The sequence below is a fragment of the Scomber japonicus genome, chromosome 24 (genome assembly GCF_027409825.1).
Source record: "Scomber japonicus isolate fScoJap1 chromosome 24, fScoJap1.pri, whole genome shotgun sequence".
Lineage (NCBI taxonomy): Eukaryota > Metazoa > Chordata > Actinopteri > Scombriformes > Scombridae > Scomber > Scomber japonicus.
Window position 1 is genome coordinate 18,184,012 of NC_070601.1, and position 25,313 is coordinate 18,209,324.

The 25,313-nt window shown below is 38.9% G+C and overlaps 1 protein-coding gene across 1 annotated transcript; it reads right to left on the minus strand.

The window, feature by feature from the left end:
- Positions 1-10,278: 10,278 nt before the first annotated feature.
- Positions 10,279-21,813, minus strand: LOC128354054 (midkine-B-like). The gene is made up of 4 exons (XM_053314296.1): positions 21,735-21,813; positions 18,313-18,480; positions 13,907-14,068; positions 10,279-10,382 (listed from the first exon to the last, which is right to left on the minus strand). Exons 1-4 carry the CDS (start codon positions 21,811-21,813, stop codon positions 10,342-10,344), a joined length of 450 nt encoding a protein of 149 aa, XP_053170271.1. The 3' UTR covers positions 10,279-10,341.
- Positions 21,814-25,313: the final 3,500 nt, after the last annotated feature.

Here is a 25,313-nt window from a genome sequence, read left to right on the forward strand (position 1 = left end):
TGATTAAAATTTAAAAAATCAGTTTGGTGCCTCGCTGTCAGTTTACATTATAGTAAAGTAAAAAAAATAGATTCAACCATAAACATAAATAAGAAAGTTTAGTTTAATTGAGCAAAGTAATTTTTTTTATTCATTGGAATGAAAACAAACACATTAAATGAAAAACAGCTTTGTTTCACTTTTTTCAGTGGAGAGAGGACTGGTGTGTTTTTGCTTGTTACTGTTGTGAGGACTGGTCTGTTTCTGGTTGTTACTGTAGAGAGGACTAGTCTGTTTCTGGTTGTTACTGTAGAGAGGACTAGTCTGTTTCTGGTTGTTACTGTAGAGAGGACTAGTCTGTTTCTGGCTGTTACTGTAGAGAGGACTGGTCTGTTTCTGGTTGTTACTGTAGAGAGGACTGGTGTGTTTCTGGTTGTTACTGTAGAGAGGACTGGTCTGTTTCTGGTTGTTACTGTAGAGAGGACTGGTCTGTTTCTGGTTGTTACTGTAGAGAGGACTGGTCTGTTTCTGGTTGTTACTGTAGAGAGGACTGGTCTGTTTCTGGTTGTTACTGTAGAGAGGACTGGTCTGTTTCTGGTTGTTACTGTAGAGAGGACTGGTCTGTTTCTGGTTGTTACTGTAGAGAGGACTGGTCTGTTTCTGGTTGTTACTGTAGAGAGGACTGGTCTGTTTCTGGTTGTTACTGTAGAGAGGACTGGTCTGTTTCTGGTTGTTACTGTAGAGAGGACTGGTCTGTTTCTGGTTGTTACTGTAGAGAGGACTGGTCTGTTGCTGGTTGTTACTGTAGAGAGGACTGGTCTGTTGCTGGTTGTTACTGTAGAGAGGACTGGTCTGTTTCTGGTTGTTACTGTAGAGAGGACTGGTCTGTTGCTGGTTGTTACTGTAGAGAGGACTGGTCTGTTGCTGGTTGTTACTGTAGAGAGGACTGGTCTGTTTCTGGTTGTTACTGTAGAGAGGACTGGTCTGTTTCTGGTTGTTACTGTAGAGAGGACTGGTCTGTTGCTGGTTGTTACTGTAGAGAGGACTGGTCTGTTGCTGGTTGTTACTGTAGAGAGGACTGGTCTGTTGCTGGTTGTTACTGTAGAGAGGACTGGTCTGTTGCTGGTTGATACTGTAGAGAGGACTGGTCTGTTTCTGGTTGATACTGTAGAGAGGACTGGTCTGTTTCTTACGGTGGCCCTGAAGGGCAAACGACACCAACAAAAAGGAAAACACAACGACATTAACAAAAACACAACGACAAAAACGAAAACACAACGACAAAAAGGAAAACACAACGACATTAACAAAAACACAACGACATTAACAAAAACACAACGACATTAACAAAAACACAACGACATTAACAAAAACACAACGACAAGAAGAAAAACACAACGACATTAACTCCTAACGGAAAGGGTAGGTACCTGCTATAACAAGGATAATTGCTGATTGGACAAAAGCACGTCCGTCTTTTTAACAGGTGGGAAAGGCTGCTGAGTGAGATTCATACACAATCACAGGAGCTACCACACAGTGTGTCAACCTGCTTATCAGATGGAAACTAATACTCACACATTGTTGGTGCAGTCTTCCAGTTAGTGGATGACCTGCTCTACCTCTGAGCCACAGCTATTATTAATAATAACAGGTCATTTACAGAGTCCTTCTGGGGTAACATGGTAGAAAAACGGTATAAATTAATTTGCATGAATTGGGAAATTTTGTGAACATTTGCAATTTGTGTATTATATGTGGTCGCTGAAGGGTTAATACACTGGACTCCCATTTAAACCGTATTACATTAAAGAAGCCAACATAACCTCTGATACTTTGACTTTGATAATTATTTAATGGCAGATTTAACATGTGGCCACTGCAGTCCATCCAAGGTCCATTCAATGAAGACCAGAAGAGAGGACATAAACTGTGCGTACAGATTGTGAATCTGAGGGCACAATTTACAAATCCACTCACACAGATTTATACATTGCTTAAATGAAGCTAATGCTGCCGTGCTACTCGTGTAAATGCACACAGCCTCTTTCTCAGTTTGAAGACGCACTTTTCATTTCAGTTACTGCAGCCAGCTGTGACACACAGCCAGCTGTGGACAAGAAACAGAACATCAGTACTGATGTTTCTGTGAAATCCCAGATACATTCAGTGACCCTTGATCAACATATAGTCTGCATGAGAACAGAAATAGCTATATTTTTTTCAGTAGATTATATTGTAGTAAAAGAAACCATGCATGAAGGCTGGTGTGTGATTGAGCTCTGCGTGTGCGTATCTTTGCTAATTAAAGGCAGATATTAGCAAGCCCAATCCATTCTTTTTTCCATACAAAGCAGAAATCCAGAACTTGGAGACATCTGGGCCTGGAGGAGGAGGAGGCAAAAGAAACCTGGAGCAAAAACAAGTGTGTTACCGCTGATTGATTTCCATAGAGTGATTACTTTACTTTACTATATGGATAATTGTCTGCAACATCTAATGTGTGTTAGCCATTCAATGATCCAATGGGCTTAGCTACATTATCCCTTACACCACCCAGGCAAAGACACTGGTCCAGCCCTGTGGGACAAACAACAATGGTGGGATAATTCAGTACTGCAGATTACTTGCTGCAAGACTGGAAATGTTTGGAGTCAGAGATCCAAGATCTACCCCAGATAACTTTTCCAGATGCTATGGCTGCAGCTGCAACCATTAACTATTAATTCTTAAATGCCCCAGAGCATGCTGATGGACAGTCGCATATGTATACATATCTCTCTGAGGACTGGTTGACACTGAAGGGATCCTTAGCTCAAAACTACTTGACTTTTTCCTCTTATGAAGACGACCCAGATCCAATTACTCCAAACCTGCTCCTGGCCAGGCAGCCAGACCTATCCCTACTCCAAGTTATCTAATGATGGTATTACCTGTCTTTATTGGACTTAATTTGGGGGTGACTGTACAATAGTGTGATCAGGCAGTAGGTAATACATATTCCTGTACTCATAGAGACTGTATAGTCCTGTTGTGTGGGCTATACAAAGAAGGAAGTGAAGGACCTAAAACCAGACAAGAGGTGAGTTTCAAAATAAAACAGGAAGTACGAGACAAAGACCACCAGGAGAAACAAAAAGTTAACTTAACCATGCAGACGGAGCATGACAGTTGGTCGAGGAAGAGGTGATACAGGGTCATACAGAACATTTCACTTTGAGTTTAAAGACCTGCAGGTGTAAACTGTTCCGTTCCTGGTTTCAAGAGTTAGAGGGCAAGATAGTTGTCCCCTCAAACCCTTCTTCTTCCAATTCCTCTTCATCCAGCAGTCCAGTCTATTTACATTCATCCAGGGGCTCAAAGGTCCTTAAATGAATTCTATTAAACACAATTAAGCAGTTATAAATGGGATTTGGGGTCAGCGAGGTAATTTCAGATTTAATTCTGGGTTTTCAGTCCTATAACAGTGGTTCATTTCTTACGAAAGGGAAATCAGTAAATAATTGTCTAGCATGAGACTTGGGGCCTTCCAAATGATGGTACAGGAAGTTTAACAGTGTAACAACAACATAGTCCATACCTCTACCAGGCCTGTTTGCAAATTATAACAGATTGTTCCTAAAACTGTATTAAAATCTCATTCTTGATATGCTTCTCAAATGACTTCTTCAAAGTCAAAGCTGTAGGCTATTACAGTTCTATCATGTAATAGTAAATGCTAGCGAGGCTGTGATCTCTTAATTTGTACAGTAAGATCATGATAATCAAATCTTAGATAAAAAATCAACCAGGTGTTTATCTGAATCAGAACCATTCAGATTCACCCCTCAACTGCCCTTATACAGTGATCCTGTCATAGTTTTCATTTTGTTACAGGCTCCTTTAAGTTATTGCTGAACTCTGTATTGACATCAACTTCATTTAAATCATATAAGACCCTTAATGTCTTTGTCAAAATCAAAATCCATTCTGTTTGTTAAATGACTCTGTATGGAACCATAATGTGTGTCTTTTTTCTACAAAAGTACCACATTTAAATCCTTAAAATTGCATCTACTTCTTCTCCGTCCAGATTCTATAAATATGCAAATATATTCTATTTCAGAACTTCAACTGCAGGACACAAGATCTCTACTACTCCACTGAAAAGTTCATTCGCTGTGTATGTTTCCACATCACACTTGTGTAAGATGAGTATTGGACCATGATTGGCTTCCAAGCCATTTGTGATATCACAAATCATGTTCATAGGCCCACCCCTTAAAATCAGAGTAGATGAGAAGGAGCTCTATCTTCCTCCTGGTGGTCCTCCCTGACCACCTGAGGCTTTCTTTTGTTTTCTTAGTCCTCTTTCATGGCTTTGTTTCTTTCTTTATAATAGATTATGCATTTACTTATAGTTTGTGGGGGGTAGGAATCAGAGTGTTTGGAGGAAGGTTAGTGTAAGGAAATGTAGCTACACCCAATGTCTGTAAGTTCATATCATATCAGAGTAGTCCTCCTGAAACACTGCCCCCCCCCCCCCCCCCTTTGGAGGGTAAGAGAACTGTGCTGCCTGTGCTGCCTTTTATCATCTTCTCCCTCCTCTGCACCACAAACCTTTAATCATGCCTCATACATAAGTCTGTTGTAACCAAGTTCAAGTTCAAGATATCTTTATTGTCCCCAAGGGCCAATTCATGGTGCAGCCAGCAGCAAAATAATAGAAATGATGACAATGACAATGACAGTTAAAAATAAGTAATCCACAAAAATACAATAGAGAATAACAATAAATAGTAGGCTAAAAACAGAAAAAGATGAAGTGACCACAGTGCATGTGTAGCGGAACATCTGGGTCTGATTCAAAGAGACAGAAAGTCCGATCGGACTGCCCGTTATCTGATGAGACTGACACGTCATAAATTGGGATCCACAGGAATGTAAATAACTGCGATCCTCCCAAATACACGTCTCGCTCAGAGACTTAACTACACCAGGAAAAGGTGTAAATTCTAAGGTTTTACATCTCAAATGAACTTTCCACCCGGAATAAAGACAATTATAGTCTTATTGCGAAACTCTCCAGACATTGTGAACGACATGCTAAGTCCTTTCTGTCATTGTGTGAAGCAAAACATGGACACTTGTTGGCAAAAACACATTCCTTTGTCTTTACCTCCAAATGAACTCTTATTTCTGCTGTAATGCAGTGGACAATCAAAATACCTCTTTGAATAAGTAATAAGCCACTTGATAAATGTAGTAATGTGCTTTAACTCACTGCAAATTTCCTTGATGTTTGTTTTGATTGTGTGATTTCATATTAATGGAACAATGCTTAAGACTATCATCTTCTGTAAGTGCAAACGTAATATCATGACCTGAGTCAGAAAGACTAAGGTAAACATGGTATAATCTTGTTTATTGAGAACAGAAGACCTTCAATAACTATTACTGAAATATTCCCTGTGTACCAATTGATTGTAAGTTTGTGACCTCAGAACATTTCTAATAGGATGTCAATTCATGTCTGTTATGCCTGTGCCAAAATGAAGGATGCATTTTGTTTAACGCGTACAAATGTGACAGCAGTGATGAGACATTAAAGAATTAGGTTTTACCTTTTTAATTAATTGAACCTTCTACCCCCTTTTTCTCACTTCTGCTGGGAGGGGAAAAACTCAGACAAAACCCTAATGGGTGTGTCTCTCCGCCCCTCTGGACGAAAAGCGGCAGCGTTCAAACTCTCAGGCAGAGTTTTATTAGAGTTATATAGAGTATTACAGAGTTTTATAAGAGCTTTGCAGAGTATTATAGTGTATTATAGAGTATTATTCAGTTCTTTTCAGTATCAGTATTATTTTGCATTTATCAGTTCTTTTTAGTATTCGTTAAGTATTTGTTTTAGTTTGCTTTGTTTCATTCAGTCAGTTATACTTCAGTTACGCTTTTGTTACCTTTTTGCCCTGTCTTCCTTCCTTTAGTTTTTCATTTTTCGACTTATTTTATCTTATTTTATTTTTACTTTATCCAAGCCTTACAAGTTACTAGTCTTGATTCAGTTCAGTACCGTGATTCAAAGACTCATCACGGTCTCAAAGATCTTTTCTTCTTGATAATTCAAGCCGAATTCAATTTTTTTTATCAAATTAGTTACGTTTGATTAGCTTCGTCTTCGCCCGGCCAGCTGAACCGAAGTTATTAAACAATAACTAATTGAACCAGCAACAGCTCATCATCACCGCCTGGGTACAACGCCTCCAGAAGAACCTTCAGAACCAGCAGCCACGCCGGCCAGCTGGACCGAGCCGTATAGCGACCGACCGAGATCCAGAGACGGAGTCCAACGAGAACCGAATCCCGTTGAACTCCGCCGAAAGGGCCCCACACCGAGACGCTGACGGTCAATCTTCTGCAACAGTAGGAACAAAAATATCTCATTATATCAGGCTAGTGATAGATGTAAAAGCTTATTGCTGACCAAGGCCCAAACTCCACGTTTCCATTTTTTAAATTCCCAATAGTATAATCTAAATACCATTTAGACATATAGAACATCTCATTTATCACTGCTGTGACATGAGTAAAAGCTTGTTATTACCCTTTCTTTGTGAATATTTACATCCTATGCTTTAATAAATAATCTGTTAGTATTATTGACAAGTGTGTGCGTGTGCAATTTATTTCTGGTGTGAATACATTTTTGGTTCCCTGATGTCTAGAATTCATAACTTTAGATATTTGACTGATTCAGTAATTTGACTTTAGCCAAGTCTATTAAATTGAATTACGGTATTTGATTGTGTCCAATTAAATAATCGTAACTTCTGGATCTCGCTTCCGGTGGAGCCCTGATAACGAGTATTTATTTAAATGACGATCCAAATCCGCTACACATGCAATCCACCTTAAAATGACTTAAAATGGTTAAGATCCCACATTATTTAAAAGGCCAATCTGCCTGTCCTACATCTGGGCATACAAAATCTGCATCCAGATGGAGGCAGTTTGAATTCGGATGCCAGGGGATGACTGGTTTGCTTTCCTCAGGGACTTTGTTTTGTGCAAAAGGGAAATAAATGTCTGTCAGTGGAGTATCAGCTATTTTACCACACACATTGACAATGCGCTGAAGTCTGTTGTAGTTTTTCAAGTTGATTGACTCGAACCAGCAGATAAAATCAAATGTAAGGACAGATTCTATAAAACAGGAATAAAACATTCTCATGAACCTAGTGTCAGTGTTCATGTTCCAGAGCTTGCGAAAAAAGCACATGCACTGGTTGGCTTTTTGCACACGGCATCAACCTCATGTTCAAAGGACAGCCAAGGCAATATTTTACAGTTCACATACAAACAATAAATTAACGTGTGTGAAATGCAGTTGAAATAAACGTATATATAATATACAATAAAACAGGTCTACTGCATGGACAAGCACTTTGTTTTGCTGTGACGGTACTGCCTTTTCTATTTAGTGACTTCCATTTGCTTGAATGTAGAGCCTTTGATGTGGGATCTACAACAAAAGATTTTTAAATCATTGACAAGGTCCTGCTCATTAGTAAATGAGATGAATTGTCCTTTGGGTTTCTATCCTGTAATAGTCAGTAAACCCTCCCAGGCTTACTCTGCGTCCTTCTTGAAGAGAGACTCTGTATCATCCCTGTAGGCTTCCTCCGATTCCTTTATTTCGGTTTTGATCTTGTACTCATCTCAGTTCTTCTTTACTTACAACTGTGTTCAATAGGCATTTTTCTTCTTTATCAGTGCTTTACAGTACTTTCTGTTGTCATCCATGGTTTATTATTTGGGTATACTTTAAATGTTTTTTAAATCTATTTGTCCCTACAACAGCTGGGTGCCATGCATCAAAGAGGTCTGACCTCATTTTCTCTTCACGTCGAAAATGTATTTTTTTTAAACTATATTTTTCCAGGCTTTTTTGCCTTTAATGTACAGGACAGTGGAGATAGACAGGAAACAGGAGGCAGAGAGAGGGGGAATGACACGCAGGATAAGACTGCTCGGGAACACATGGGGCGGGCGCTGTACCCGCTGAGCTATACTCAACCCTGAAAATGTATTTTTGAATATAATATATCATGTATTACATGCATACTTACATGAGACAATATTTGGTTAATCACTAGCATATGCACCAATCACCTAGGTGTTTTGGAGCTTAATTGTTAATATATATGTTTTATGTAGCCCAGCAGTCCCCCTTTAGATTTCAATCAAATGTTTCATACAAAGCTTGTCATCTTGCATCACTATGTGAACCTGCCACTTGACCTAATTGGCTCCAGGCCAAGCACTGGAGCATTTTGACTCATCAAACCAAAGCTGCTGAAAAGAATTTGCCAGTATAACACATTGTGTAACATTCAGACCTTCTGAAACATGGATTATTTTGTGATAAAACAGAAAAACACAGAAAGAAGCTTAAACTCCTTCTCTATGACTTGTGTGTAAAACAGCAAGAAATAAAAAATAGAACCATGAAAAATGAACATAAACCTTAATATTAGGAAAAACTAAATGTGCAAAAGAGGAACAAACAGTCACAATGAACCATCTTTCATCACTGAAACACAATGTGTGAGGTTACTGCCACCAAATTTAAAAAAGATAACTTCAAATAACAATCCAAAGTTCAGTAGACTTCACAAACATCAGGACAACTACACGTGTGGAACTTCAACCATGTGAATCACTCGATGAAATGAAGACAGCAGAAATAAATCATTGCTGCAGGGAGCTGTTTATTTATTGATAAAGGCTTTCTTCTCCAACCTACATCAAAGGCAGAATGACACACTAGGTGTGTGTGTGTGTGTGTGTGTGTGAGCGAGAGAGAGAGATTGACTACATGTGTGCATGTGAATCAGGCTGTGCATATTATGTGTCTGTTTTACAGTGACAGCTGAATCAGGTCATTAAAATTAGATCAAAGTGACATGACACAATATCATCAAGATGACTACAAGCTAAACTTTAAATACAGACATCTCTCCTGTCAAACTGCTGTTGTTGACAGGAGAGTCAAAAATATGTCAGCTTCAAATGAAAACAATAGTAAGTGGCATTGTATACAATATAGCTTTTGTGATGTTACAGAAAATAACTCGCTAAAAGTCAAGAAAGGCACAGAATTTTGTAATTGTTCCAATGGATATATGGGACTTTGTTCTTTTTGAATTTGTCTTGAATGTGTAGTGTATAGAATTTGGTGGCATCTAGAGGTGAGGTTGCAGGTTGCAAGAAACTGAAGGCTAATGGGAAAGTCAGCAGATCACAGTTATTACAATGCATCCTCTGGAGAACATGAATATGTGAACCAAGCAGCAATCCACTCAATAGTTGTCAAGATATAAAGCCAATGCTGTTGACATGTATCCTTTATTGACCTTAAATATCCACTGTAAGTTATTGTGCTTTCATTAGCATCACTAGGATTCATCCCCTGGGGAACATGAATGCCTAATGTACTAAATGACATTACAACAGGTGTCGAGAAATTTCAATCAGTGCTGGACCGACTGTCGCACCAACAGACAGACTGGCTTTGACATCCTTAGAGCCATGCTGCTAGTATGGCTAATAAAGAAAAGAGAATTGAATCATCTAAATCATGATAAATGGTGGAAAAAAGTAAAGTATATTTTAAAGGCCTTGAGCCAAGTTTGCTGGGGATGGTTGAAAATTAGAGAGAGGCGTACAGGAAATATTTTCATAATATTAAAAGTGGAGAAATGTATAACTGGGGCCTTGTGTAGTCCTAAGGCAGACTTATAGACATTCAATTCCAAATGCTCTTACAAGCAACTGTTGTGGTTAGAGTTTTTGAAAATGATGAATTCTTAGCTGCGGTCATTAAGCCAGAATTAGCAAAAAGAATGCAGGATACAGTTTGTGTATTAATGTTTCTCACACATCCAACATTAACTAAATGATTCAGATCAATAGCAGTGGACGCCCAGATGTGATGGGTCAGATATAGAGACTGCCTTATATAAAACATTTTTCACAATATCTGTAGTGCAAGAAATGCATACCATGGTCTAAAAGAAGATTTATGATCTGATCCAAACGCATTTTTATTTGTGTTGCTTGGTTACAGTGCCATAGGTCACACTCATATTATCAGATCTATTCTAGAGTTTGTGGCAGTGCATATGTCTCCTTTCTGTTTAATGATGAAAGTCAGCTTCCAGACTTTTGTCATATTTGAGGAAGCCTGGAGAAAGACTCAAGCAGGTGTGCTGAAATCAGGCTGTGTTTTATAAATGTGGCCACTGTGCAGTTCAGAGTTCAGCTGGTTCAGGAAATTCTTTAACTATTAACACTCTTGTATGTTGCTGGACGCTGTTCTCTTCAGTCTGTATTCGATTTCCCTTTGATTATTTTCTTCTTTCCTGGGAGAAACACAAAAAACAAAATATTACTCATACACATTTATCCACAAAACACTGATGTAATACACTGCCTGGCCACAAAAAAAGTCACCACCAAAAAAAAAAAAGGTCACACACTCTAATATTTCGTTGGATCACCTTTAGCTTTGATTATGTCACACATTCACTGTGGCATTGTTTCCATATGCTTCTGCAATGTCAGAAGATTTATTTCTGTCCAGTGTTGCATTCATTTTTCACCAAGATCTTGTATTGATGATGGGAGAGTCGAACCACTGCGCAAAGCCTTCTCCAGCACATCCCAAAGATTCTCAATGGGGTTAAGGTCTGGACTCTGTGGTGGACAAGCCATGTGTGAAAATGATGTCTCATGCTCCCTGAACCACTCTTTCACTATTTGAGCCCCATGAATCCTGACATTGTCATCTTGGAATATGCTATACACCATCGCCTCCATTGTTTATGTGTTTGTGTCGTGTATCAAACGAAGTCACAGCAGTTTTGCGCTGCCGTGCTATGACAACCCCGCCCACGTTAAGTAGGTACTATAGTAATGGAAAAGGTCATTAAAAACACACCACAGTCTTTTTTATCAAACCTACCAACCACTGACCTTTGCACCTATGTTACATAAGGTGTAAAATAAAACCCACTTAGAAATAAGAAAAATTAGATACGAAAATAAAGTGAAAATAATAAATAAAAATACATAGGATGCATACTTTAGTGGTCATCATTTATATACAGAATAATGAGAGTAACATAATTTGGTGTTTTGTGGTAGATTTACCATAATTTCCAGACTACTTTGTTCCCACATTTTGAACCTCGCGGCTTAAACAATGACGTGGCTAATTTATGGATTTTTATGGACTGCTTAAATTGTAAACATCGTTGAAATATCACGTGACCACACGGTATTTCAGTGATCACGCGATATTTCGACGACGTTTACAGCTTTAGCAGTAGCAGCAGAGTAAAAACCATCAGGTAAGTGTTTATTTTAATAAACTCCTGGTGTACTTACAAACTTTCCAATGCATGGATTTATGAGTAAAGACCTTATTTGTACTACTGTAGAAGTTTTATAACAATCCAGGCATTATTAGTGGGGTCATTTACCAGATACACTGGAGGTCCTGTTAGCGCCTGTACTAAGCCATTCGGCTGATAGCTCTAACTCCACTATTTTATATTAGCTAGACCTCATGGTGCATATGACGCTAGGTCAAAATGACGCCGGACCATCACTTTAAAGCCTGTGTAAAGTTCCTTTGTTTCAATGTAGGCACCTGTGGCTTATAGACATGTGTGGCGTATTTAGAAATGTAGTATATATTATATAGTTTCATCACAGTTGAATAATTTTGTATACACATGAAACTGGTGTGTGCATAACCTCTATCTATGTCAATACAAAAAAATTTTTTTTTAAATCTGGTTGTCACATTAATACCATCCAACCAGTTAAGCCAATTAGAAGCCAATAATTATGACATTATCAATCATTTCTTATTTGAAATGTGCAAGAGGTTGGAAATGTCCTTGGTTGAGGTAGGAAATGATCTTGTCAAGTCACCATAGCACTGAAATATTTCATAGGTCAGAGAACATAGACAAATTTAAAGTCTAGAAAAAAACTGTAAAACAGAAAAATGAAAGAAAATAGCAAACTCAAGTGTTGCTATCAAAGCTTGTGAACTCAAGTCCTTGTGATGTCCTTGTGTGAGCAAAGGAGTATGTGTAACCTTAGCCACCTTAGCTAGTGGTGTCTCCTCAGTTGATGCCTTTAAGTACAACTTCTCAAACAGTGTTGCATTCAGACGATGCCTATGGGGCCGGTTAATCAGTCCAGCAAAGGAAAATAAATGCCCGCCTATGGAGTTAGATTTGTTTCATAATGTTGTGTGTGTGCAGATCGACAATCTGTGTGTAAATGTGTAATCTGTAAATATAAACACCTTCCACAAATACAAAAAAAAGATTTGTATACTCACAAAAATATTTTGCAAATATAAAACGGATCTGCAAATACACAAACAAATTCCACAAATATAAAAATACATTAAATTAATTTACAAATAAATGAAAAGCATTTGTGAACTCAGTTTTTATTTGTGAATCGAAAAAACATTTGTGGATCTCAGTTCTACGCTTGTGGATTTGATTTTTACACACACAGAGTTTTGAAACAAACTTTCCGCCGGTCCGAACGAAAATCCACTCGTATCACTCGGACATTTTCAGATAGCAAGTGATCGCCTACTGGTGACGTCATTTCCGCATATCAAAGTAAGAGCACGCAGTCTTTCTATGAGCTTTTTAAAATGTTTATCAGCGATAAGTGACGTGCATTCATGGTTTCATGTTAATGTCATACAGTGATTATTAGCGTGTGTTTATTTGTTCTATGTATCTAGCACACACTTTCATATACATTTCTGTTTGAGTATGAAAGGCACCAGGATCCCTACCTTTCTTTGACATGATCCTCAAACTTTTATGAACATTTAATTTCACAATTTGGTGATCTTTTCTCCTTGGCAGCCTCCTCTCGCCACATTAGGGAGGCATGCAGGCACGTGCACACATAAGGCCCTAGGGGTGCTTGAGCCCCTGCCCTTTTTGCCTCGTATTTAAAAGTGCCCTGTGTGTGTGTGTGTGTGTTTTTTTTGTTTTTGTTTTTTAAATATCATAATAAATTCCTGTTATGGATGTAAAAAAAAAACGGGTATGGTATTCTACCATACCCATTTTCTTGTAATACGGGGTTGTTGTGTGTGTTGAGCCGCTGCTTCTCTGTCCGTTGCAGCTCCGCTCGGTCACAGAGCCGCCAGAGAGAGAGAGAGAGAGAGAGAGAGAGAGTGGGCAAGTGAGTGAGTGAGGGAGAGAAGCAGCTGCCCCATGGATAACCCTAACCCTATCCCTTTCACCTACACAAGACACACAGCTAAGTAGTTAGCTTTCTATGAGCACTTTATTTTTTAATTTTACATTAATTTCCATATTGTGTAAAGGACCGGAAAAAATATTTGGCGCGCGCTGCCCTTTTCTGAGTTTGAGCCCCTGCTCCTCTATAATCATGTGCACGTCCCTGGAGGCATGGGTTAAAGACATTGGTGTGGTGATTTCAGACGAGTTATGGATGAAAAGTTTGGACAGGATTAAAACGTGCTATTTAGTTCAAAGTCATCCATCAGCTTCATTTTTCCAAAACAGAATCTTTCCTTCTATCTCTGCTACCTGTGATAAATGTAAGTCAGGTGATTGAACCCTAGACCATCTTTTTTGGTCTAGCTTTTGGTATGACATTTTTAAACTGTATAGTGACATATTCAACAGATCAGCAGAGGTCTTTTTGTGATATTCGGTTACTCTGAATTAGTTCTCTAATTAAAACTCTAATTCACAACCCAAGTTTCTTAAGGTCTGGGGACCCTTTATTGATCATATTAGTGTTCATCACAGTTTGTTCTTCTATGTTGAGATGAAGAAAAGCCCAGCAGTGAACTTGTAAGTCTCACCTTTGGTTTTTGTCTTGGTTTTTCCGAGGCAGGGTTTAGAGACAAAAATAGTCAGTCGACACTGAGCACCAAACAGAGCCCTTTTCAATGTCCCTGTTCTGGTCCGCGAGCCAGAGGTTGGATCACACTCTCCCCAACTATCAAAGCGATACTTGCAGTAGGCTAGAATGGAAAGAAAATGTGTGAAATGTCATTTTATGTACTAGAAATGGTTACAGCCTTTAAATCTAATCACATGCTTTAGCCCTGGTTAGATGTTTGTTGAAACAATGTTAAAGAAGTGTGACTGAACTCTATTGTTAGGTGCTATTACTAATACCATCCTGTGGACAAGATGCAAAACAACCCACACATTCATTTATTAAATCTTAATTTGCTGCATGCAGTATGGTCCAGTGGGAGTTAACTGCTAATAACTGTTGAGGCAATAAAATCACACCTTTAAAAAATAACATCTGGTGTATCTCAAGGTTGCATGTTTGGGTCTCCTCTACTCCTTTCTGCTTGCCATTTTGCAATTAAAATACACTGTTTAATACTTACTAGTAATTTTAGTTGCTTAGTTTTAATACTTACTTTTTAATAACAAACAAAGATCAAACAAAAATGTGTATTGTTACACCAGTAAACACTCACATGAGGTTTCTCTGAATATTGACTGACAGGACAATGAAAACCAAGAGAAAAATATATATATAAGTAGTTATACTATTACTGGAAATTAAATCATGGCTCTCACTCAACTTTCTTAAACTCAACGGCAAAAAAACTGAGGTCCTCATCAGCACCAGATCAACCTTAGCAACCCTCAACACTTTCTCCATGTCCATCAACAATTCCACTGTTCCTCCATCTCCTCAAGTAAAGAGCCTGGGTGTCATCTTGGACAGCACACTATCTTTTGAAGCCCACATCAATAACATTACTCCGTCTGCATACCTCCATCTACGTAACATCAATCGTCTCCGTCCCTCACTTTCACCAACCTGCACCGCTATCCTGGTAAACACCCTGATCACATCCCATCTGGACTACTGGAACTCTCTCCTCTTTGGTCTTCTGCGGAAATCTCTCCACAAACTCCAACTGGTACAGAACGCAGCCGCTCGTATCATAACCAGAACTCCCTCTATTGAACACATCACTCCTGCCCTGCAGCAACTTCACTGGCTCCCTATCAAATCCCGCATTGACTTTAAGATTCTACTCCTCACGTTCAAGATCCTTCACAACCTGGCACCATCATATCTCTCTGAACTTATCCACATCTACACACCTTCTTGAACTCTCTGATCCTCCTCTGCCAACCAGCTCTTTGCCCCGTCTGCCAACTTAACCACCATGGGGTCAAGAGCTTTCAGCCGATCTGCCCCCCGCCTATGGAACTCTCTCTCACCAGACATGCACACTTCTGACTCTGTCTCCACCTTTAAATCCAGCCTGAAAACGCACCTATTCAGAGTGGCATACTCTGTCTCTCACTAACTATGCAATCTTCATTCTTGTTTATTTATTGTATTAATGCACTTTGTAGTCACATTCATATTTATTCTTTATCTTTGCACTAAATGTCACCTGATTTGTATTGTTTGATGTACTGTTGTTGTGTTATATGTACCTTGTAAGGTGACCTTGAGTGCTTTGAAAGGCGCCTTTAAATAAAATGCATTATTATTATTAATATTATTATTATTATTCATTGTCATTTTTGATAGGCCTCATGCAAGAACATTTTCGTATTTTTATCCTAAACCTCTCACTTTTTTCTGAGAGGTTTGCTCGTATGTGTTTTCTGTCAGATTTAACAAAATCTCGTAACTTGTTATAAATGGTTTGTTTCAGTCTGATGAATGTCACCTGTTCAGGAGAAGGTGCCCATTTGTGAGATCTGTTCATTAACATTAGTAACAGGCTCCATGTTCTGCTCCATTTGTGGGCAAGTTTCATTCACAAAAATGTTACAAAAGTGTAAAAATAAGAATCTTACACTGTGGCGGTTCAAACAGTGTCAGCAGTAGGGGAACCAAAAATATGAACAAAGCGACGTGTCATCAGAGTAGCACTTAGACAAACATAAAGTTAGATGCTACAAAACATCTTTCTAATGGTACATGCTCATCATGTGACTGTCACAGAGATATTAGAAGACTGTGGGTAATGTTACACTGTCAGCTGCAGCACAACATGATGCTGGACAGAGAGCTGCAGAGAGACACCAAGTCAGCTGTTAAAGTGAGAGAAGTTACCTAGCAACTGAAAGGTAGATCAGTATGATGATGGTGAACAGAACATTGCTTTTGCATGAACTTTGCTTTTTTGCAAGTATCTTAGTTGATTTTAGCATCTTATTTAAACTCCAATTCATTCAGATTAAGACATTATTATGAAACAAGTGTTGATATGATCTAATCATGACTCACATGTCAAGTCTGAACCACTTGTAAAGTTCTACAGTGTGTGTACGAGAAAACTGATGAATACTACACATTTTCTAAAATCACTCAACCATGCGAAAGAATCTTTAGGAGTGGTTCTTGTATAAGACCCATTGTGTGTTCAGACACTCTCATGCATGCACTTTAGATCAATATTTCCTTGACTACATTCACTTTGCTCAGATTTAGGGTTCACTAATCCGGTTTGATCCATATGATCAGAATAACTTTTACTGAGCTCAGAGAACTCCAAGATCAAGCTAATCTTGAGTTCAGTTGCCCTGTGCTGTAGAAGTGATGTAAGACAAATGGCTTTCATAGCTTTCCAGAAGGGCTTTATGAATGTACAGTAACAGGTAACAGTATGTTGTGTCATTGAATGAGACAACTCAACAACACTGACCATGTAAAGTGAATTCAGACATTTTCTTCTAAACACATTAAATAGGTCATAAATGTATGCACACTACTACTACTACAGTCTACAGTTAGCCAGTTAGCTGAATTAGCCGCCGAATTAACTGCCGAGCTAGCAGCTGAGTTAGCAGCAGAAAGCTCTCTTTCTGGCGTCCATGTTTCTGGTAGAAGTGGTGACTTTGATTGACAGGTGACACTTGGTAGGGGGCGGGGTTTCCCGGTGGGCACTCCCACAGTGTTTGGTAGCAGAAAAAGAGGTTGCTTTTTACACAACTTTGAAGCCTAATTTCATATATTTGGCAATTTTTTTAATCATTCAAATTTGGCAGGGTGGTTAACAACACACTTTTCTATGGTATGTCAAACTCAGAACACATATTTATTCTTACTTTACACAGACTTTAACTTTACTTTATTTCAAAGTAACAAACAGCGTAGCTGCCATAGTCGGTAGTTGCAGACAGCAGACATTCTTCTTCTATGCTGGAACATCTTGCGTTCTTCTGATGTTTACTCAAGTTACTACAACTCCTGTACTCATACTGCCACCTAGCGTTCAGGTTGAAACATTGAAATATCACACAGTAACAGGTCTTGTCTAACTAGGAGCACACTCACACAAAGCGATCCATGTCTTGCCCAAGCACGTTTGAGCCCTGAAGCCCAGTTCGTTTTGACTAGTGTGACCACTCCGAACCGTGTCCGGGCCCGGATGAAGAGGTGGGCTCGGGCACGGTTCAGTTGGACTCGGGCACAGAAAGTCGAACATGGCACTGTTCAAGCCAACCAGGACTAGTGTGAGTGTGCCCTAAAAGAGAAGAGATTCACAATGATGCAACACCCATTGTAAACCTCTGAGCATTTTGGTTTAAAAACAGCAACAGCAGTGTTCATGGAGCTTCAGGCATCACACCACAAACTGTGTTGTTATAATTCAGAAGTGAATCAGTTAGAATCGAACCACCTCTGACACAGAGTCAACAAACACTGTATCATCATAGCATCACAAAGATATTTTTACAGGGTTGCTGCACCAGATTGAATCATATGTTATAGGTGCTTTTTTGTCGATTCCATCGCCTTTTTGTCCTCATTCTGTGTAATCAGTGTCAAGGGTTTGTCTAGTGAAGGTTTTAGAAAATAAAGCAAAAGTTCACAATTACTATTTCCAGTTTTATGTGGCAATGCACAAAACACTTTACCTTTACCTCCCCACTCCATTCATCCATCAGACCTCTAACGTAATGGGCACTGGAGCACTACCATTATATGTGTATGTGTGTGAGCATGTGTGTGTGTGTACCAGATACTTCATCATGTTATGGGGACTTAAATCTGTTTACACAGTCACATGTGGGGGATTCGCCTCCCTTTTTGGGCCAAAAAGCAAGTTTCCATAAATTAAATCATTGATTTATAGGTTGCAGACTTTAAGGTTAAGGAATGGTTAGGGCTAGAATACGTCTCCAGGTAATGAATGTAAGCCGATATAATGTTCTTTTTGTGTGTGTGTGTGTGTGTGTGTGTGTGTGTGTGCATGCGTGCGTACGTTACCTCCAGAGTTTTTTTTCCAGTTGCATGGTACTTTACATTTCATCTTCTTGGTCTGCTGGTCACATGATCCCTCTCTAAATCCTGCCCCACATTCTCCACTGCTAGGGACACAGTTGCCATAGCGCCAGTCACTGCATTCTGACCTGGACTGGGAGAGTTTATTTTTCTCTGAGGATAAAATAAAGATGCATTAACTGGATATGACATGGATAGGCCTAATGACCTGTGCCCAGTTCTGCTGGTCACTGCCAGTATGACCAAAGCAAAATAAGCCATTAGGTGTTTTTGTGCCTTGAGCAGCAGCAGCAGAGTAGCATTTACAAAGCAGGTACAAATATAAAAGTTAGACTCCTTATAATTCATAATATTTTCATGTTAGAGTGTAACACTTTTTACTTCTGTTGGCGAGTGGTGTAAAGGCCAGTTTAGACCAATGATTCACAACGAGACGAAACTGTTACCGTTACTGGGAAGAGTTGCAGCAATGTAAACTCAGCTGGACTCAAACCAGCAAGTGGCATCACCTGCAATTGACCTATGGCTAAGTCCCGCCCTCAAACGCGATGAGCCAATCACAGTGCATATAGCCATTCCCATACACTCCCACATTCTCTGCGTGCACATCCATTGAAATGCATTGCAGACAGTCAGTTTTCGTTCGGTTTTATGAGGTTTTTCTGAGATTTTAAGTTTAAAAATAGTCAAACGGTGTTCATGGGGTACATGCCACTCTGACACCTTAACTTCAGTGGCTCTTTGATGTCAATAATGTTGTCTGAGATGGTGATGGCAATGAGATGCAGTTTATCACATTTGCACTGGGACCTGTACATTTTGGCTTGTAACTGAAGCTTTTTATCGACCTTCTCAACAATACAATGATTAATATATCCCTCCAATGCGTAGTTTAGGCCCTTTTGGTGACTTCTAGATGATATCTGATCTTTCGGTCTCCAAAAATCATCAATGGCCTCCTGAGAAATGTCTCCTACTGTGACAACTGCCATAGCGCCTGTCACTGAATGGTGATTGTTTGTCCGAGTGAGTGGAGGGGGGCGTGGCTTAGGCATAGGTCAATTCAGCTTGTCAAGTCACCATTGGCTACTTTAGGAACATAGAGCCCATCGCCTGTTTCAACAGTCATACAGCTTGTAGCAGAGTCAGCTGGTCATGTCAGTTACAAAGTGTAATGGCAGTGTTTTTGGCGGAGCATCATCAATGCTAGAATGGTAGCTGTAGCAACTAACTCACTATCACTAGCCATATTCATATTTTAAGATGCTACAAATTATCCAGCCTTAAGAGCTGGTAGTTAGAGTACAGAGAGTTGCTGCTATGGAAACGATACTTCCATTTAGTCACATTATTGTAAACTACTAGGTTTTATAATGTTGCAGACCAGCGCATTGCAAGTTGTTGAAAGTTTCAACTCTTGTCATTGTGAAACTTTGGTCTAAACTGGACTTAAGGCAATGGATGCATGAACCTCCAATGGGCCCATGTCACATTGACTTAAACAAAACATACTTGATTTAATTAGTCTGGAAATGCAACTATTATCAACACTCAGACTGGTTTAAGGCAGCTGTTTTGGTAAATATGCCTACTGACTTTCTTTCACGAAGTGCATTGAGAAGCTTATGTTTGTATGTCAAATGGAATGGAATGACAACCACCTTACTTTGGTCTTTATTTGTTACTGTTTGTTGATGAAAATGGTTTATCTACTGCTGCAAACTTAAAAATATATATTTTGTAAAACAGTATCAAATAGCTACTTTAAAGATGTATTTGGAACTTTTTAGCCATTTTTGAAAAGTCAAATGCTTAACATGCATTCATACAAAAACAATTTGCTGTGTCACATGTTCAGAAGTGCATGAGTGCAAGAGATGAGAGGGGACACTTTCTCCAACAATCGCTTAGAAGTGCACAAATGTGACAAGTAGTGACAGTTACTCTGTCAGACACTGACAAGTGCATGAAAGTGATGAGAAGTGATAGTTTCTCTGTCAGACACTGACAAGTGCACAAATGTGACAAGTAGTGACAGTTTCTCTGTCAGACACACGAGAAGTGCATAAAAGTGATGAGAAGTGACAGTTTTTCTGTCAGACACTCACAACACACAGTCTGTTGGCCTGGCTGTAAAAGTGCATAGAGGGTTTTTATTTGAAACAACAGATAGAGGGAGTGGCAACATGTTGAGGCAAGTGTCTGCTTATATATCTGCTGGTTACTGTACCTTAGCAGTTAGCAATGACACTCCTCAATTCCTATTTCTCACATCTTACACAGATCATTGATTGGCAATGAAATAACATAATTGCCATGCAATATGTTTTTTTTCCTATGCTATCTCAATGCAAAGACCTTGGAATTTGCATTTACTGCCAGTCAAATTACAGGGACTGTTTGACCCAAAAAGGGGCAGGGGCATGATGGGGGCATGTGCCACGTGTGCTGTTTCATCCATTTGAGTAACATCCTAGCCTTGCAGCCAATTTTTCCCAGTGGCCACTCGCAGTATTGCTGCAAAAAATTTCCCTGCAGCCCAAAAAGCATTGTCCCCATACACCAACATTGTAAAAGAAACATCTGTAAAAGTGGGGGCGCGGCGCTCCACTGGAGCTAATTTCGTCCGAGCGACTCCCAATGACACCAAAGTTGTCTGGGTGAGTAAATGATCGTATTTTATGCTATAAATAAGGTCCAGGTTGTAAAAAACGGTAATTGTCCTTTAATATCTGGTGACATTTTAGGGCCATTTTATGATTACTTGGAATATATTTGTTACATACAGCTACTTTATCATTATTTATTTAAACAGTTTTAACAACAATGTTAGGCAACAGGGTTAAGCTTTTACATTTACATAATGAAGTTTTAGATTTGGTGGCAAATCAGTGGCAGAATCTAAAACACCAGATGCAAGAGATGGTTATGTTTTGTTTTTAATTCTCAATAAAACTAAGCTGCTGATTGAATAAAATTGTTTAAATGAATAATGTTGATCTAAATATAAATTATATTAGATGTTGCCAGCCATCACATTAAGTTGTGAATCTGCCACCATACAGCTATCTGGACCTTTATAGCAGCTCTGTGAAGAAAGTGACATTAGCTGAGAGTTCACCTGGCAGTGAAATCCTCACTCAGTGACATTACACATTACTTTATTAGTGGTGTCTATGGGTCTTCACATGTAAGTTGCAAACATGACATCTAAAAATGTTCATGGTCCTAAATCTGAATCTGGTGTAACATTTTTGGTGTCAGTATATAATGATGATGGTGAAAATGAACGTCTGTGTACAGAACGAGTTTAACAGTCAATATTTGAAATTTGGTACATAAGGCTTATTAAAACAGGAACAAATATTCAAAGAGAGAGCAAGCAAGACATAGAGAGACAATCTTACCTTTCTTGTTTTTTCCTCCAGCTACAGATGTGATGGTGATGAGAGTGACTAACAGCAGCAGAAGCAACGCAGCCCTCATCCTGTAAAAGCACACAGCAGTGAAGAAACCAACATTGAAAAGTTTTACATTACAACCAGTAAACCATTCTTTACAAAGTGTTGACCCTAAACCTAAGGTTATTTCATGAGAAATCATTATGTGCTCCTTTCACCAGCACCATCACAACCCAACAGGCTGTCTTTACACAAGAAAACATGTGAAGAATAGAATACATTCTAAGTCTCAAGTGAAAATGGTCATGTTCATGTCAGGGTAATACAGCTGGTTATGTTGCCGGCTTTAATTCAAGGGACAGGTTTATTAAAAAAAGCCATGACACTAAAATAAAGAATAACATTTGATTTTGCAGTCAACAATTACAGTCAAAGCTGACTTTGCAGTCATAATAATATAGATTTTTTTTCTTTAACACTTTCTTTTTCATTGTAATTTTAATGAAGTCAGGCTATATTCACTGATAATAGCTGTATTTTATACTGCTGGACTTTGTTGGTATAATGTCTAACAACAGTTTGCTTTTATGCTGTTATACTGATGGTTACTGTTCCCTTTAGGTGAACCTGTCAGACCATGTAACCCAAATTATCTACAGTTGGCCAAACCATAGCAGAGGGAAACACCCATTCCCCAAAGCCAACAGTGGACCAGTGGATGCCACTGGGCTTGTTGTTGCTGTTTAGCTGGTTGCTGTCTGATTTCACCTTCATTCTCTCCTTCCACAAGCAAAATACTGGCTGACAGCACCAGCACAAAGCAAAGCAAACCTACACATTGACAGTAGTTTTTATTAGACATGTTCTCAATTTCTCTACCTGAGAAAATGCCACGGCAGTTTAAACAAATTCATATTGGCAAAAAAGTAGTGGCTTTGTTAGTGATTAATCTGTGATGTCTTTTGTAAAGAAATCCACATCACTAATGATTGAAGATTGGGCAGGTAGCTAGATGCCTGAGGAAGGAGCTGGGGCCTGAGCTGGGGCCTGAAATGGGGCCTGAGCTGGGGCCTGAGCTGGGGCCTGAGCTGGGGCCTGATGTGCAATGTGACCGTTGATCATAGGCTTTGAAGAATGAATGAATAATACAGCCAGTACTGATGTTAGCTGCATACTGTTACATGTCTTGCTCATTTTTAATCTACTGTTTTTCAAGGGTTGTAAAGGGTAAAACATACTGACAACAGTGTCTTCAATTTGGGGGTTTCTTCTTTCCATTGCACTCTACTTTTTAAAAGTTGAAGTTACATTTAACTCTCTCTCAGAAGTTTCAGGATTTTCCCCAACAGAATCCCACTCTTTTCTGCTTATGATGCACTAATGTATGCCCTGTATAATAGACTGTGCATGCACAGCATGGGAGAGTGATCATGAAGGCACATCAAATATTATATTAAAATGTATTGTCTATAAATTAAACCCCCACATTGGCACATCCAACAGTCATCTTCAAGTTCAACAGATTGAGACGCTGCAACTGCAGCAAAGATGACCAGTCAATAACTAATAAGGAGCTTAAAATTGTAGTGCACTTCTGTAGAGTTTTGGTTTCACTTCTATAAAACTTTCAGTCTTGCTGCATAACATAATTCTAGAAGTGATTCTTTATTTAAACATGAGATAAAAAAGAGCAGAAGATGGATGCCAAACACGTTTCTCAATCCATAAAACTCTTTTATCTTCATACTATCATTCGCTTTGCTTCATGAGCCAGCAGGATCAAACATCTACTGATTCCCCCCAAGCCCTCAGTGCTGAGGTAATCTGATCATATTCCACATGTTTAAAAAATGAGTTGTAAACTCATTTTGAAATTATTTGGATAGAGTGAGGACTACATTTATTAAAACATTTTCTTAATGATATACTGTTGACAGTGAAACTGAAAAACACATGAAAGCTGTTTTATTAAACAGCTGGGTGATGTCACAGAGATAAGACAAACAAAACCATATGCATAATTTAATAATTTGTGTTCTCTCATCACAAATGTATGCTTTTGATTTAATATCGCATTATGTTTGCTTCTTATAGAGGACAGCTAACACCTTTGGAGCAGTCATTAAGCTGGAAAGATATTTCTCAGGGTTTTTTAACGCTTTTGGCTTGGCTCTCACTCTCAAGCTGCCCAAGCAAATCTCACACCAAATTAGAGGATGCCACATAGTGATTCAGTTCTAAGTTAACTAGTCTTCCTCTGCCTACAGGACATCTGGACATCAGGATATTTTTATATTTCAGCTTTGAGATTGGTCCATAATTCCAATGTCCAAGATTGGTCCTTGAAGGCCACAATTGGCATGACTTCAGTTGGAGGAGAATAAATAATGTGGGTTTTTGAAGAAATGTCAGTACTGATGTTCTGTTTGTTGCCTACAGCTGTTTGTATGTACCATTCCATGAGTTTAACATTTTGCATTTAGATTCTGTCAACTGGCAGATGCTTTAATCCACAGCGAATCACAAGCAATGCAAGAACTGTGGTACAAACTCAAGTAAACGATCAGGTACAAGTACCAACTGAGTGCTAAATAAAAGTTGGCTTTGTCTGGAGTCTGGATTGTGATTCTATAGTATTTTTTCATATTAAATAAATATGAATAATAAATTAAATGTGTCCATCACATAGCAGCAGGAACAGCGGACCTCTCCAAATTAAAAACAGGGCATTACACATTCTTATGCACATGATTAACTTCATTAATTATCTATAAACATTAATAATAAATAAGTTAAAATGTCTTGATAGATTTGATGTCTCGCTTTATTCCAAACATGAATGGAAACTGACTGTGACAGTCCAGTTAAAAAAAAAAATCATAATTAATTCATCCATTCTTGTTTTTCAGATGCTCATATTTTTACAGGTATTTGATAAACTCAAATTTGATACTATTTGTAATGTTTATGGCCCAGAGCTGCAATGTGCAAAAAGCCTGGTGCCTGAGTGGCTTTGTGGCCTGCTTTTATGTGGCATGAGATTACTTAAGGTGGAATGAGCACAAAAAACAGATCCTGAAAGTGGGCTTCCCATGCTGGGAGGCAAAATATATGACATAATATTAACCTGGGCTATTCTTGCACACAGATGATCAAATTGTGCACACTAACTTGATTTACTAATGTATCTGTAAAAGTCTGTAAAAACATACAATTATACACTGCCTGGCCACAAAAAAAGGTGCCACCTAAAAACAAGGTCACACACTCAAATTTTTCGTTGGACCGTCTTTAGCTTTGATTATGTCACACATTCACTGTGGCATTGTTTCCATATGCTTTGCAAAGTCACAAGATTTATTTCTGTCCAGTGTTGCATTAATTTTTCACCAAGATCTTGTATTGATAATGGGAGAGTTCTTCTCCAGCACATCCCAAAGATTCTCAATGGGGTTAAGGTCTGGACTCTGTGGTGGACAAGCCATGTGTGAAAATGATGTCTCATGCTCCCTGAACCACTCTTTCACTATTTGAGCCCCATGAATCCTGACATGGTCATCTTGGAATATGCCCATGCATGCCCGT